At 45.2% G+C, this 15315-nt stretch overlaps 1 protein-coding gene across 2 annotated transcripts in view; it reads right to left on the bottom strand.

The window, feature by feature from the left end:
• Window positions 1-15315, bottom strand: part of LOC126416256 (transmembrane protein 68) — a 127531-nt gene that overhangs the window by 76649 nt on the left and 35567 nt on the right. Inside the window, exon 2 of one of the 2 annotated variants that reach the window (XM_050083885.1) lies at window positions 1628-1736. The exons of the other annotated variant lie outside the window; for it this stretch is intronic. Within the exon in view, the coding sequence (XP_049939842.1) occupies window positions 1628-1727 (100 nt within the window). The 5' untranslated portion in view covers window positions 1728-1736. The remainder of the gene's footprint in view (window positions 1-1627; window positions 1737-15315) is intronic. 2 annotated transcript variants of the gene reach the window in all.

Here is a 15315-nt window from a genome sequence, read left to right as displayed (position 1 = left end):
CCACATGTTTTGTGCTTTGTAAATGCTTGATCCCTACACAAAAGTAGATTCTTTCAGAGGTGATGGGGATAAGTATTCCCTCTTGGGCCAACCGATCCTCATGAGTATGTGCATTAGCTGGAACAAAAATGATGAAACAAAAGCACTCAACCAATACAAGGTGTGAAGTGATCCATGCCAATGGATGCTTGGCACACAGGATGATGTGCCATGAACAGAACCTCAGGGTTACAGGCAATCTTCTGGGGTAATTAGCCTTACACAAGTGTGGAGTTCCTCTGATGTGGACCAATACTTCTCCAATGCTCACAGAACCAAAAGTGGAGAACAATGCGGGAAAACAAATACGCTGAAGGGCTTGACGTGTAAGATACATCAAACACCCAAACACTGGGCAGTGAACCGATGGAAGCTGTTTCTGCAACTAGATCGGGGAATACACCAGTCTCAGAAGTGAAAAACATTTTTGAGAATTTGGACCAGGTTAAGATCAGAACTTTGTCTTGGACAAGAAGGAGAAAACTCCTCAGAGAACAAAGGGAAAAGGAAAGTAAAGAACGGCTTCCTAAGAACAAATGGAGGCATTAAAAGATCTTGCTCCAAACACCTTTAAGAAAAGACACTCTCAAAGGGAATGGGGTAAGCAAACTCTTTCTACTTCTAAGACAGGGAATAAAAGATGAGGGAGCAGCCTGATACAGTTCACAGGGTAACTGGATCCTGAGGGGAGGGGGGGGATGAAGTCAGGAATCAGGGAAACAGACCAACAATACTGCAGTCTCAGTTTCCAAGATGCGAGTAATCCAACATGGATATCCTTATGTCAGCATCATATTACAGCAGGAGGAGCTAATCTAGATAACTTTCTTCAGAAAAGTTGGGGAAGATGCCAGTCAAAGCCCCAATTTCTGGAATGACTACATGGAAAATGATCCGCCACTCTTCATCTATGAGGGGATATGGATAGTGGACTGGCTGAGTGAGATGGTGCCCAGGAAAGCTCAGTGGTATGACGAAGTTGCTGGTCAAGACAGCAGGGGAACTATTCACAACCACTAAGATATTAATCTGTGTATCAAAACTACTCAATACTCTGCTGGAGAAATTACAGGTTGAAAAACAGAAAATCTCAGCAAAGAACTGGAGGCATTAACCAGAAAATTGGAACTGATGGCCAAACCTTTGAGGTGGAAGTTGGAGAGAAATTGCTGCAGGCAATGTAAGAGCAAGACCTAAAACTGTATTTCGGGGTCTTACAGATTACTGTCAGGGTGATCAAGGACATCAGAGTTGACAATGACAACTTGGCAGCTGCAGGTGCTGTAGATAAATCTGCAGCACAGTAAGGGGCAACTGCCATCCTGAGTCACTTTCTGGGAAATCAGAAGGTGGACGTGGCACTGATCCAAGAATCCTATTTCCAGAAACGGGCTAAGTCAGGTCTTTGAGGAAATGGAGGTAAGTTGATTTATGACAGGAATCAAAAAACCCCTACAACATGCATTTATGTTAGAGAAGGTATTTCATTCAACCTGATGATAAATTACATTCCAGGGACAGAGTGCCCAATAAAGTGAAATAGTGTGATGAAGGGATCAGGAGGAAATTTTGATTCGCGTCAGCATACCTTCCTTACGAGGACAGCACACCTCCATCCCAGGAAGTGAGGAGACTGGTAGACAGCTGCTTGCAGTTGGCTGAAAAACTGCGGCGGCTGCGGTGCCCATGCCCACAACCTAGTGTGGAGAAACAGCAGAGGTAAGTACCTATTTGAATATCTATTCAAGTTGTGGTCTATTAATTGTTGGCAGTTCATATGTATGGTGAATAATGGTACCCATTAGGGATTAACTGTTGTCAGTTCAAATGTACAGCAAATAATGGTGCCCGTTAAGGAAATGGCAGCAAGGGATGAGAAGCAACATCCAGTAGACTCAATGCATATGGCTGGTGGCTTCATTTAGAATGTTCAAGAGGCTATTTTGGCAGCCACTGAGGAAACAGGATGCCATCAACTGCAGACCTTGGTGCACACTGGAACACACAATGCCTCTCAGCTCGGTTCTTGGGTCATACTTGGACCATTCCAGCGATCAGCACAGAGGGTTGAGAATGCCTCTCTTCCTCATGGAGTTTCAATGAAGCTCATAATCTGCAGCATTGTTCCTACAACAGATTATGACCCCAAGGTCCTTAGTTGAGTGGAAGGCGTGAACCAGAGACTCCAAGGGTTCTGCGACAAGCTAGGCTGTGACTTCCTAGACTTGTGCCATTGGACTGAAAGTTGTACAGTCCCCCTAAATAGGTCAAGTGTGCACTACACATCAGAGGCCGTTACCCAAGTAACAAACTGTGACAAGCATTTTTTGGATTAGGCATCCCTTCACCCAATCCAGACAATGATACATTCGGGAAACCCATACATATCAGTGTAAGGGCAACATAAATATCTCCCACAGATGAGAGTATCAAAATCCTAGTGATTAATTGCCAAAGCATTCACAACAAAGTGATAGAGTTTGAAGAGCTCCTAAAAACAAACACTGAAGCTCACATAATACGATGATTAAAACCTGAAGTTCACAGCAGTGCGACCTTCGGGGAAAACTTAAGCATATACAGAAAGGATAGGGAAACGGGAAATAGAGGTGGGGTATTTGTTGCATAAGACAAGAAACTCAAATCCACTACAATAGAAGTTCAAGCTGCATATGTCATTTTTGGATAAGACTCCATATTAAGGATGGGCAAAAAATTATAAAAGGGTCTTTCTATCAAAGGTCAGCTCACTTGTACATAAGTTCCCTAATGATACTGTAATCATTGGAGGAGACTTTAATCACCCAGAAATCAACTGGAATAATTATAAATCTATTTTTAAATTTTTATATAATAATTATAGTTCTGTTAGTGGTGGACGTGACAGGACATGCTGTGAAATGTTACTAAATGCCTGATCTGCAAACTACCTAGAACAGATAGTTCAGAATGGACACACATTAAGATCTAGTGGCAATAAACAGAGCTCTACGAGGCTGTCAACATCGAAACTGGGATCCGTGACCATGAGGTAGTTACAGCAACAATTAATACCAAAACACAAAGGGCAACAAACGAACAAAAAAGTTTATATGTTCAGCAAACTAGACAGAGAAACAATAGTGTCATACCTGAAACTTTTAGTTCAGAACAAGAGCATGTAGAGAACTATGGCTCAAGTTTGAAAGAATAGTTGACCATGCAATAATTAGATATCTAAGTATGACAGTTTATAATAGGAGGGATCCTCCATGATATACAGTCGCTGTAAGGAAACTTCGAAAGAAACTACTGCATAATAGGTATACCACAAAGCATAGGGCTATAGATAGAAGGATGCTGAACGAAACGTGTTTGGTAGTCAAGAGAGCAATGCATGAAACCTTCAAAGACTACCATAACAGAATATCGTCAAATGATCTTTCACAAAACCTAAAGAAATTCTGGTCTTATGTAAAAGCTGTTAGTTGCACCAAGATTAGAGTCCAGTCACTCATGGACGAACTGGAACCTAAAGTTGTTCAATGAAATTGTGCCACTAGAGGTTGGGTGGGGGATTGGGGTGGGGGATTGGGGTGGCGGGGGGGTCGGGAGGGTCAGTGAAGAGTGAAGTATTTAACGATAAATCTGAGTGTGAAACTAAGAAACCTCACACAAAGAATATATGGTCCAAGGCGAAAGGTGCTCTTATGTGCACTCAGATGGTGATGATGATGATGATGATGATGATGATGATGATGATGATCTGAAGAGAGGGGCACTTGACATCATGGTCATCAGTGCCCTGACGAAAACTCAGCATGTTAATCTCATGGATGGTGACGAAGGCTGTGTCCACATGTGGAGCAGTTTATAATGTATTAAAGTCTGCCTCCCTTCCCCACCAATTTAGGGATGAGGCCTGACAGTTCACAAAATTTCACCGCCCTTATAACACTGGAATCAGTATCTGCGAGGATGCTGGGCAAACCTCTATCAAGACTGAGGGCTGCCCTAATATCAGTATATAGGACACACATTGCCAAAATATGCTGAACTGAAAGTGGCATGCCACAAACTTCACAGAGTGGTGGATCCTCTTGCCGAAGGAGGAAGCCATGTGTGAAAGGGCTATGTTGGATGTGCAGTCTGGGAAGCAGAATCTCTTTCCAGGGGAGAGGCTGACATGAAGTTCGGCATGCCTCTGTGGTCGATTTGAGTGACAGCAGTTTGTTTTCTGTCACTTGCGACCATTCAGTCTCCCATTGACGCATGACGCATCTGTCAGAAAATGAGATTATGTGCACTAGGCCAGCCTGTGGAAAAAGCTGGGGGGGGGGCCTTAGTCCCAAGAGCATGTTGACTAAAGAGCACTATCTCTCTGGGGAAAATGGCCATGGTATTCCAGGTGGAGATATTCGCTATCAGAATATGTATGAGGAGAATCTACACAGATGTAACATGAATGACAGCATATACGTCAATTCAGACAGCCAAGTATCTCTGAAAACTATAAGCCCCTGCAACTAGATCAAAGTTTATTCGAGAATGCCATGGAATCTTTGTGAGGCCAGGGGAAAGCAATAGGGTAAACCTGCTGCGGGACCCTGGTCACTCACGTATCAGTGGTAATGAAGAAGATGATAGTCTAGCCGGGATGACTCCATCTGTTGACCAGAACTTATTATATTACTAAGGTGATGGTAAAATCTAAATCATATAGCTGTATTAGGAGGCAGTACATGGAAGACTGAACTAAAACCTGAAAAGAAAAATGGGAAGCTAAGTTTAAAGAAAAGTTCTGTATTCCTGAGGTTGAACAGGAGGCAGATTAAACTCCTAAGTTTAACGAATGGTCATGGAAACTTCAAGAAGCATCTGTACATGATAGGAACAGTGAAAGAAGTACCTAATTGCACACTATGCTGTATGAGGAATAAAACTGCACCACATTTAATCTTTTAATGGAAAGCACTGGAGGTCAAAAGGAACAAAAATATTTGAGTCACTAATTCTCAAACAAAATGGGGCTAACAGAGACCTAGTAGAGGGACTCCTACTACTATTTCAGAGTAATGGTTGGCTTTTCTAGACTTACAGGGAGAGATACCACACAAATAACTTAATTTTGGTGCCGGGAACGGGAAGCTAAGACCACTTTTGATTTCTCTAACTGGTTAAATCAGACCAAATCAAATTATGTAGACAGCATTCTATGGTCATACAATTTGTCTGGTTTCAACCAGTCTGAGTATATGAGGCACAGGAATTCTTCAGGTCCATAACTTAAGTAAAGCTGGAGGTCCAAATGGCAATACTGCATTTGCAAAAAAGCAGAAAAGGTAAGATGTCAAAGACAAATAAGGAGCAAAACAGCAACCTCAAAAGTAACTCCTGTGCTATTTTTGAAAGAGTTTCTTCCAGGATGACTTCATTCCTACAGAAAAGATGTTACTGTGTTTCTCATAGTCTTTCAAACCATTTCAGCACACTATCTTTAATTTTTGGCTGTCACACTTTTGTAGTGTGTCAAAACTGATTGTCTCATAGGCAACAGTGTGGCCTCACAGTTTCCTACAAAATACGCCAGGTCATCTTTACATTAATTACTTCATCAGGTGCTCAATAGTATGAAAGTGACAATCGATCAACTTGTATCAAGCATTCTCATAGTTTAGTCACTGCATAACCTCTTCACCCACTGACAGGAATGAGGTAAGCATGAGGTTTTTTGATGGCGAATCATTTTTATAGAACCTGATTTACATTCCATGGTTTTTGTTTGGTTTACATCTTATGGTGGTATAGCTGATTTAAATAACACCACCACACAATTCAATAACGTGTACTGTCAGAATCGCCAGTGTAATCTCTACATTTACGAATAAATGGCAATGTCCAACTGGCTGACTCACTCACTGACTCATCCTCACCCAGCCCCAACTGCTAAGGATAGAAACCAGATATTTGGAGAGAGTGTTGATCTTATACTTTAGGGATCATTTAAGATTGGATTTTTCGAAATTCCACCACTAACGGCGTGAAATAGGGGATGAAATGTTTTTTATGTTTTTTTTAAAGTATGTCACTATTAAAGCAATTTTGAAGCCAGAACTACAAAAATTGGTATTTGGTTTCTCCCTCAGAAAAAATTTACGTAATTCACATTTTTGGAAATTTGAACCCTGTGGGGGTGAAATAGCGAGCGAAAGTTTTTTTAAAAAAATAAATTGTTATTAAAGAACTACTAAAGTATTTTAAACTACATCTTTGAAAACTGGCATTTGACTTCTGGTTTACAAATTTAAAAAAAAAAAAAAGTGTGTTCCAGTATTTCTGGAAATTCAACCCTCAAGAATGTGAAATAGGAGATGGAATGTTTTATGAACTATTTCATTATGAATGGATGTTCAAAGCTAAATCTATGAAAATTTGCATTTGGCTTCTTGGTTATAAATAGAAAATCTGATGATGATGAAGTTCCATACTCCTTGACAGAGCATAGGCGATGATGCAGTAGACCCGCACTGCTGTACTAGAAAAGGTCCTAGCGGAGGTGGTTTGCCATTGCCATCCTCTGACCGTAATGGGGATGGATAATGATGATGATGATGATGATGATGATGATGATGATGATGATGATGACGACACAACAACACCCAGTCATCACGAGGCAGGTGAAAATCCCTGACCCCACCGGGAATCGAATGCGGGACCCCGTGCTTGGGAAGCGAGAACGCTACCGTGAGACCACGAGCTGCGGACTATAAAAAAATGTATGTCATTGTTTTTGGAAATTCAACTCTAAAGGGGTGAAACAGGAGGTGAAATGTTTCTGAAAATATTTCATTGTGAAAGCATTTATAAAGCTAAATCCACGAAAAATGGTATTTGGCTTCTAAGACAGAAATGAAAGAAATACCTGTTTCAATGTTTTTGAAAATTCAACCCCTAAGGTGTTGAAATAGGACCAGACTGATTCACTGACTCATCACTGCCCAACCGAAACTGCCAAGAAGAGAAACTTAAAATTTGAAGAGGGGTGTGGATCATATACTGTAGGTATTGCTTAAGAATGAGTTGTTTGAAATTCCACTCCCAAAGGGAGTGAAATAGAGGATGAAAGGCTTTTTGAAAATATGTCACTATTATGGCAATTTTGACGCTAGAACTACGAAAATTGGTACTTGGTTTCTCATTCAGAAATTAAAAAAAAAAAAAATACATTTCAGCATTTTTGAAAACTCAATCATTATGGGGGTAAAATAGTGGATGAAAGTTTAACTCATTAATTAGGAACTATTAACGTATTTTTAAAACTACATCTATGAAAATTGGTTTCGGTGTTTTTGAGAATTCAGACCCATAAGAGGAAAAAAAAAAAGGGGGATGAAGAGTTTTAAGAATTTTTTTAAATTATGGAAACATTATCAAAGCTATGAAGATTTGTATTTGGTGTCTATTTCAGAAATTAAAAAATTCGCATTTCATTATGTTCAGAAATTCAATCTCTTTGGTGCTCAAAATTTTTAAGAAAATATTTCACTATATTAAAAAAATTTAAAACTAAATCTATGAAAACTCTTATTTCACTTCTCAGTTAGCTACAAAGAAATGTGTGTTAGGGGATGAAAGTTCCTATGGAAAAATCACTACAAGAACACAAAAGACCATACAGACTATGCGAGCAAAGCAGCGGGTGCTAAGCTACTCCATGATAATGTTACAACGTTCACCTATTATACAACTTAAACGTAAGTATGTAGCCAGAAAGCTGGACATTTTTGCCCTGTAGACAGCCTCCAATCTTTTTCATAATGACAAGGTGCCAAGTTGGTTATACTTGTGCACTTCAGTCTTTACTAAGGATTCTAATTCGTGGATGTGATGCTCTACAAACCTTTGGTTCAGACAAATGCCACATTATTAGCATACAATTACTCTTAATTCTTTCCTGCATTGATATAGAAATGGCTCAAAATACAATTCACTATGGAATTGACAAGACCTTTTATGTGTGTAGCACTAACTGACTGCCACTAGGTAGTGAAAATTGTCTGTAGAGAGGGTGTACACAGAAGTCTTTTTATATGTGATATACTGAGCACTGTGTCCAGCATTTTCAGAAATCTAAGTCTTACTGAAAAACATGGTGCTTTTGAAACAAGTTGTGATAATAACAATTACATGGGATCATCCCCGTCAGTTCCTCTGCATTCTTCGGCCAAGCTGTGATGACTGCATCTAACACACACTGAACAAAAAACTAAACTGGTCACCCACAGGAGACATTACACTAATGCCATATAACACAGTCTCTAGCCCCAACAAGTCTCAGTTCGATAAGGTGGATGGGAACATGTAAAGATACAAAACTGCTGGGAAGTTGCTTGCAATGTGTCACGCGCTGTTCCAAAAAGTCCCAAACATTTCCTGTGGGATTAAGACCAGATGATTTAGCATGCCAGTTGAGGTGTGATAGGGTATTCAAGTGTTCATCAAACCAAGAATGTATATTTGCACGCAGTCCCATTAACACAGCTGTTGTCGTCTTGGAAGATGGGAGTGTCCACAGCATACTCACTATGAAGATGTAGAAGATAGGGGGAACACTTGGTCACCAAGAATGTTAAAATAAACATCCCGGTTAAACTTCATGGTAACCTGAATGAGTGGCCCCTGTCACAGTATGAAAACCACCCCAAAATATCACAAAAGCAGCCTGGACTGAACTGCATGAGCACCCTCCAGACACGGCAGTCGAATGCCTCATAAGGCCATTGGTGTGCTTAACACCTGGCATCATTTGAAAAGAGGCAGAACTCTGCCTTGTTGGTCACATTACAGGCTTCCAGTCAGCTAAGGTTCAGTTTTTGTGTCATCTGGGCCACTAAAGACGTGCAGTTTATGAGTTGCGATCGAGACATCCTTGAAGATGTTGTTCTAGAAGGCTGGCCCTTTGAGAGCTGTGGTAGATCGCAAAATTGTCGCCAAAGAGGGAGCTCAAGACATTGGGAAGGAGACAATCCATAATTGGATTTATGGCGATGGCAATGGCAAACAGTACAACACTTAGCTCGGAGCCCTGGGGCATCCCATTTTCTTGGGAGAAGGTACAGGATAGAGTAGTGTTCACCTGCACTTTAAATGTGTGATCTGTCAAGTTCATGGATGAAAAGAGGTAGCCAACCACAAAAGCCCCAATAGAACAGTGTGCAGAGGGTGCCCGTCATCCAAAAGATATCACGTGCCCTCTCCAGATCAAAGAATATTGCTAACGTTTGGCGTTTCCTGTGAAAGTTGTTCATGATATTAGTGGAGACAGCAACAAGATGGTCATCTGCGAAACAATGCTTTCGGAAACCTCATTGAGTAGTGGTTAAAAGGTTTCGGGACTCCAGCCACCAGCCTAAATGGCAATTTACCACATGCTTCAAAACCTTACAAACAATACTCATGAGAGACATTGGACAATAGCTGGAGGGGAGATGTCTGTCCTTTCCCGGTTTCGGAACAGGAATGACGATAGCTTCCCGCCATCTTCTGGGAAAGGTTCCGTCGACCCAAAGTCGGTTATAAAGGTGAAGGAGGTTGTTTTGTTTTGTTTTAGGGTGCAAAAACAACTGCAGTCATACATGCTAAAGTCAAAACTATAGAACATGAACACAGAGAGGAGTTAAGCAACTATATGCCAGTCCCTATGGACAATTAAGAGACAGCTGAAAACAGGCACGTGGAAAACTGGCTATAAAACACCATACAGAAATGGAGGTCCAAAACTAAAAATTAAATGGCATGGTGAAGGAGGCAGCACAGACTAGAGTATGATATATGCAGCAACATTTGGACGTGGATACCATCCGGTCCCGGAGCAGAAGAGCAAGAGGAGGAGAGTGCATGTCCGAGTTCCTGCACTGAAAAAACGGCTTTATAGCTTTCGCAATTTTGAGAGGAAAAAGCAAGAGGTCACACTTCTGCTACCCGTTTCTTTGGGAGAAAGGCTGGTGGGTAATTAGAAGAGCTCAAAATCTCAGCACTGTGTTGACCCAATGAATTAGAGATTGTGACTGGGTCCGCTAAGGTATCCTGCACAACAGTTATCCCAGAGATCGGGAAATAACTGGACATGCCGAATAGCCATTGGATTCGACGCCAAACTAATGAGGGTGTGAAGGTATTAAAAGGAGCTGGTAAAGCAGTCCCAGCTTGCCTTCTTGCTATCGCGTATGATGCAATGGCATCGCGCACATGACAGCTTATAGCAGATACAATTGGCCAATGTGGGATAATTGCAGAAAACGCGAAGAGCACCTCTCCACTCACGTATTGCATCACGGCATGACTCGTTCCACCAAGGAACAGGGGGGGGGGGGGGGGGGGGGGCGCCGGGGCAAAGGGGAGGTACAGGGTACTGAATGTTCTGCGGCTGTAAGAATAACTTCCATAACACGAGTGACCTGATCATCGATGCTAGGAAACTGACAGTCATCAAATGTTGCTAGAGAGGAGAAAAGTGTCCAATTGGCTTGGGAAAACTTCCAGGGTCTTGGGCGCATAGATGGCAGGCATGGCTGTAATCGAACAACACATGGAAAATGGTCACTCGAGTGTGTATCAGCAAAAGCGAACCATTCAAAGCGCCGAGCTAGCCGAACAGTACCGACCGAAAGGTCCAAATGAGAGTAGGTTGACTTGGAGGCAGACAAAAATGTAGGTTCCCCAGTGTTGAGCCAAACAAGTTCTGCTTGGTGGAAGTGGTTAAGCAATAGGGAGTCTCTCAGACAAAGATGTGGAGATCCCCAAAGCGGGTGGTGGGCGTTGAAGTCCCCAACCAGCAAATAGGGGGGTGGGAGCTGACAAAGGATATATAGGAGATCGGCTCTTTCCATTGGCATGGAAGACGGTATGTATATGGTAAAAAGAGAGAAGGTTAATCCAGAAAGGGTGGGGTTTAAGGGCACTCAACTACTGAGGTCATTAGCGCCCAGTCACAGTTGTTAGAGCACATGGAATCTAGTAAAACTCAAGGGGGGAGGGGGGGGGGGGACACCAGAAAGTCCTGACAAAGATGCAGATAAAATAAGTAAAAAAGTTAGATGTCTTTGGACAAGCCAGTCAAAGTTATAAAACGCAGAACACAAGCTATTGCTCGAGCGTCATCAGCTAAAATATCCGGTAAAGTAGATGGCAGGGACAGGACAACACGAGATTGACTAAAGCGGGGACACGACAATAAAACATGGCGCACTGTTAATGGCTGACCACAAGGGCACTGCGGGGCTGGGTCACCGGAGAGCAGGTAGCGGTGGCTAATCCGGCAATGCCCAATCTGCAACCTGGTCAGAAGGACCTCTTCTTGCCGAGATGGTCGGGAGAAGGTTGTCCAAGCAGTTTGGAGCGGTTTTACTGCCCGGAGCTTGTTTCCTTGGAGGGATGACCAAGCATCCCACCACAACGACACAAGCCTCTTACAAGCAACCCCACGAACGTCAGATGACGGGACACAATGGGAGGCTGGCCGAGGCAGAAAGACTGCAGCCTTGGCTGCAGCATCTGCAGCCTCATTCCCAGGCACTCCTACATGTCCGGGAACCAACAGAAAGCTGACAGGAGAACCATTATCAGCGAAAGAATGTAGGGACTGCTGGATCCGTTGAACCAAGGGATGGACCGGATAGGGAGCTCCAAGGCTCTGAAGAGCACTGAGTGAGTCAGAGCAGAGTACATACGATGAATGGCGGTGGCGGCGGGCATACTGAACGGCCTGATGGAGAGCAAAAAGCTCGGCCGTAAAGCTGGAAAATTGGTCGCGGAGCCGGTATTTAAAGGTGGCGGTCCCGACGACAAAGGCACAGCCGACACCATCGTCAGTTTTGGAGCCATCGGTGTAAATAAAGGTGTGACCGGCAAGTCGAGCACGAAGTTCGACAAACCGTGAGCAATACACTGCAGCCGGAGTACCCTCCTTCAGGAGTGAGCTGAGGTCGAGATAAATACGAACCGGAGCCTGGAGCCAAGGTGGTGTCGGGCTCTCACCCTCTCTGAAGGTGGTAGGGAGGGCAAAATCCAATTGTCGAAGCAGGCGACGGAAGCCGACTCCGGGGGGCAGCAGGGCAGACACATACAACCCGTACTGACGGTCGAGAGAATCGGCGAAGAAGGACTGATAAGAGGGGTGGTCGGGCATAGACAACAGCCGGCAGGCATACCGACACAGCAGTATGTCGCGCCGGTAGGTCAATGGTAATTCGGCAGCTTCAGCATAAAGACTCTCGACAGGACTAGTGTAGAAGGCTCAGGTCGCAAGACGTAACCCCCAATGGTGGATGGAGTTGAGACGGCGTAAGAGGGATGGCCGAGCAGACGAGTAGACGAAGCTCCCATAATCCAGCTTCGATCGGACTACGGACCGATACAAGCGAAGCAGGACAGTGCGATCCGCTCCCCCAAGATGAACCACTAATAACTCTGAGGACATTAAGGGAACATGTACAACGGGCCGCCAAATAAGAGACATGTGGAGACCAACAAAGTTTCCTGTCGAACGTGAGCCCTAGAAACTTAGTTGTTTCCACGAATGGGAGAACAACAGGACCGAGATGTAAGGATGGCGGAAGGAACGCTTTATATCGCCAAAAGTTGATACAAACCGTCTTCTCTTCAGAGAACCAGAAGCCATTTGCCACGCTCCATGAGTATAGGCTGTCTAGACAACGCTGAAGGCAGCGCTCCAGGAGGCACGTTCTCTGGGCACTGCAGTAGATCGCGAAGTCATCGACAAAGAGAGAGCCTGAGACATTAGGTGGAATGCAATCCATAATTGGATTGATCGCGATGGCAAAAAGGGCTACACTCAAGACGGAGCCCTGAGGCACTCCGTTCTGCTGGAGGAAGACGTCGGACAATACGGAACCCACACGTACCCTAAAATTTCGATCCGTTAAAAAAGAATCAATAAAAAGAGGCAGGCGACCGCGTAGGCCCCACCTGTGCATAGTGCGGAGGATACCTCCTCTCCAACAGGTATCATAAGCCTTCTCCAAATCGAAGAACACGGCTACCGTTTGGCGCCTTTGCAAAAAGTTGTTCATGATGAATGTCGACAAGGTCACAAGGTGGTCAACAGCAGAGCGGCGGCGTTGAAAGCCGCATTGGACATTGGTAAGTAGCCGTCGAGATTCAAGAATCCAGACTAACCGAGCATGAACCATGCGCTCAATCACCTTAGAGACACAGCTTGTAAGAGAAATGGGGCGGTAACTAGAAGGAAGGTGTCTATCCTTCCTGGGTTTAGGTATAGGAACAACGACAGTGTCACGCCAACACATGGGGACCTGACCTTCGGTCCAGACGCGATTGTAGGTACGAAGAAGGAAGCTTTTGCCCACCGGAGAAAGGTGTGCCAGCATCTGAACGTGAATGGCATCTGGCCCCGGAGCAGAGGACCGGGACAGTGCAAGCGCACGTTCGAGTTCCCGCATAGTAAAGGGGGCATTATAAGTTTCCAGATTCAGCGAGTGGAAGGAAGGTCGCCGAGCCTCTTCTGCCTCTTTCCTGGGAAGGAAGGCAGGGTGGTAATGGGTGGAGCTTGAAACCTCCGCGAAAAACCGGCCAAAGGCGTTGGGGACAGCCGCAGGATCAACGAGGACCTCATTACCTGAGGTCAGGTCAGGTACCGAGGAGTGGGCCTTAATGCCCGGCAGCCGGCGCAGGCCACCCCAAACGACAGAAGAGGGAGTAAAACTGTTAAAGGAGCTGGTGAAAGAGGCCCAACAAGCTTTTTTGCTGTCTTTGATGACTCTACGTCATTGCGCTCGGAGTCTTTTGTATCCAATACAATTCGCCAACATAGGATGGTGGTGAAAGGTGCGTAAAGCACATCGTCGAGCACGGATAGCGTCTTACAAGCCTCGTTCCACCAGGGGACGGAAACGCGACGTGAAGAAGAGGTAGTACGAGGAATGGAACGTTTGGCAGCATTGATGATAACAGCCATGAGGTATTCGACCTGACTGTCACAACTGAGAAAATCGTGGTCCGGAAAGGTCGCCAGGGAGGAGTAAAGTCCCCAGTCAGCTTTCGGTATGTTCCAGCTCGAAGGACGTGGGGATGGGGTGTGGTGCAGGAGACGAACGACACAGGGGAAGTGGTCGCTCGAATAGGTGTCAGAAAGGACATACCACTCGAACCGACGGGCAAGAGTGGTAGAACAGATCGAGAGGTCCAAGTGGGAGTAGGTATGAGTAGAGTCCGAGAGGAAAGTCGGGGCGCCAGTATTGAGGCAGACAAGATTGAGATGGTTGAAGACATCCGCCAAGAGTGGGCCTCTTTGACAGGATGCAGGAGAGCCCCAAAGGGGATGATGGGCATTGAAGTCGCCAAACAATAAAAACGGCGGGGGAAGCTGAACAATCAGGTGCATCATGTCAGCCCGACTAACTGCGGATGACGATGGAGTGTAGATGGTACAAACTGAAAAAGTAAAAGCAGAAAGAGTAATACGGACAGCTATTGCTTGGAGTGGGGTGGTCAATGGGATGGGATGGTAATAGACATCGTCCCGAACGAGCAACATGACCCCACCATGAGCTGGGATACCGTCCACAGGGGCGAGGTCATACCGCTCCGAGGTATAGAGGGTAAAGGCAATACGGTCAGTCAGGCGCAACTTGGTTTCCTGGAGACCAAGGACGAGCGGACAGTGCAGGCGGAGGAGCAGTTGTAATTCCTCCCGATTAGATCGAATACCTCTTATGTTCCAATGTAACAAGGCCATCGCTAGTCAAAAAAGAGGGGGAACGAGACGAGGGAAGAGCTGGTCACCTCGACGGCCGCGGAGGGCCAGGTTTCGAGGGAACAACGCTACAACCGGCGGGAGGCGGATCCTATTCCATCGAGTCATCGCCAGCTGCGGCCGCTGTCCCGGGTTGTGTAGGAGGGGCAGCATCATTTGCCAACGAGAGGCCTGCTGAGCGCCTGGCAGCAGAGCGTCCCAGCGAAACTGAGGACGGCCGGGAGCAGCGACTCACGGATGGTGCGTCAGACGAAACACGCCGGGGTAAAGAGGGGGATAGAGTCTACTTCTTGGAGTCCTTCTTGGAAGTCCGAGGAGGCACAGGGATGGTGGGCTGGACCCGAAGAAGGTCCTCATGTGCGGGGTCCATTTTGGAACGCCGGACTGCGGAAGCTGGGGTCCGAAACGTTTCGCTTCTCAGGCGGCGGGGGGGGAGGAGGAGGAAGGGTGGCCCCCAGGGCAGAGGGGGCGGGGGCCGCGGGGGAGGAGGATTTGGAAGGGAG

This window comes from Schistocerca serialis, chromosome 8, assembly GCF_023864345.2.
Source record: "Schistocerca serialis cubense isolate TAMUIC-IGC-003099 chromosome 8, iqSchSeri2.2, whole genome shotgun sequence".
NCBI lineage: Eukaryota > Metazoa > Arthropoda > Insecta > Orthoptera > Acrididae > Schistocerca > Schistocerca serialis.
The sequence above is the reverse complement of the archived record's forward strand: the minus strand, read 5'-3'. Positions and strand labels throughout refer to the sequence as shown.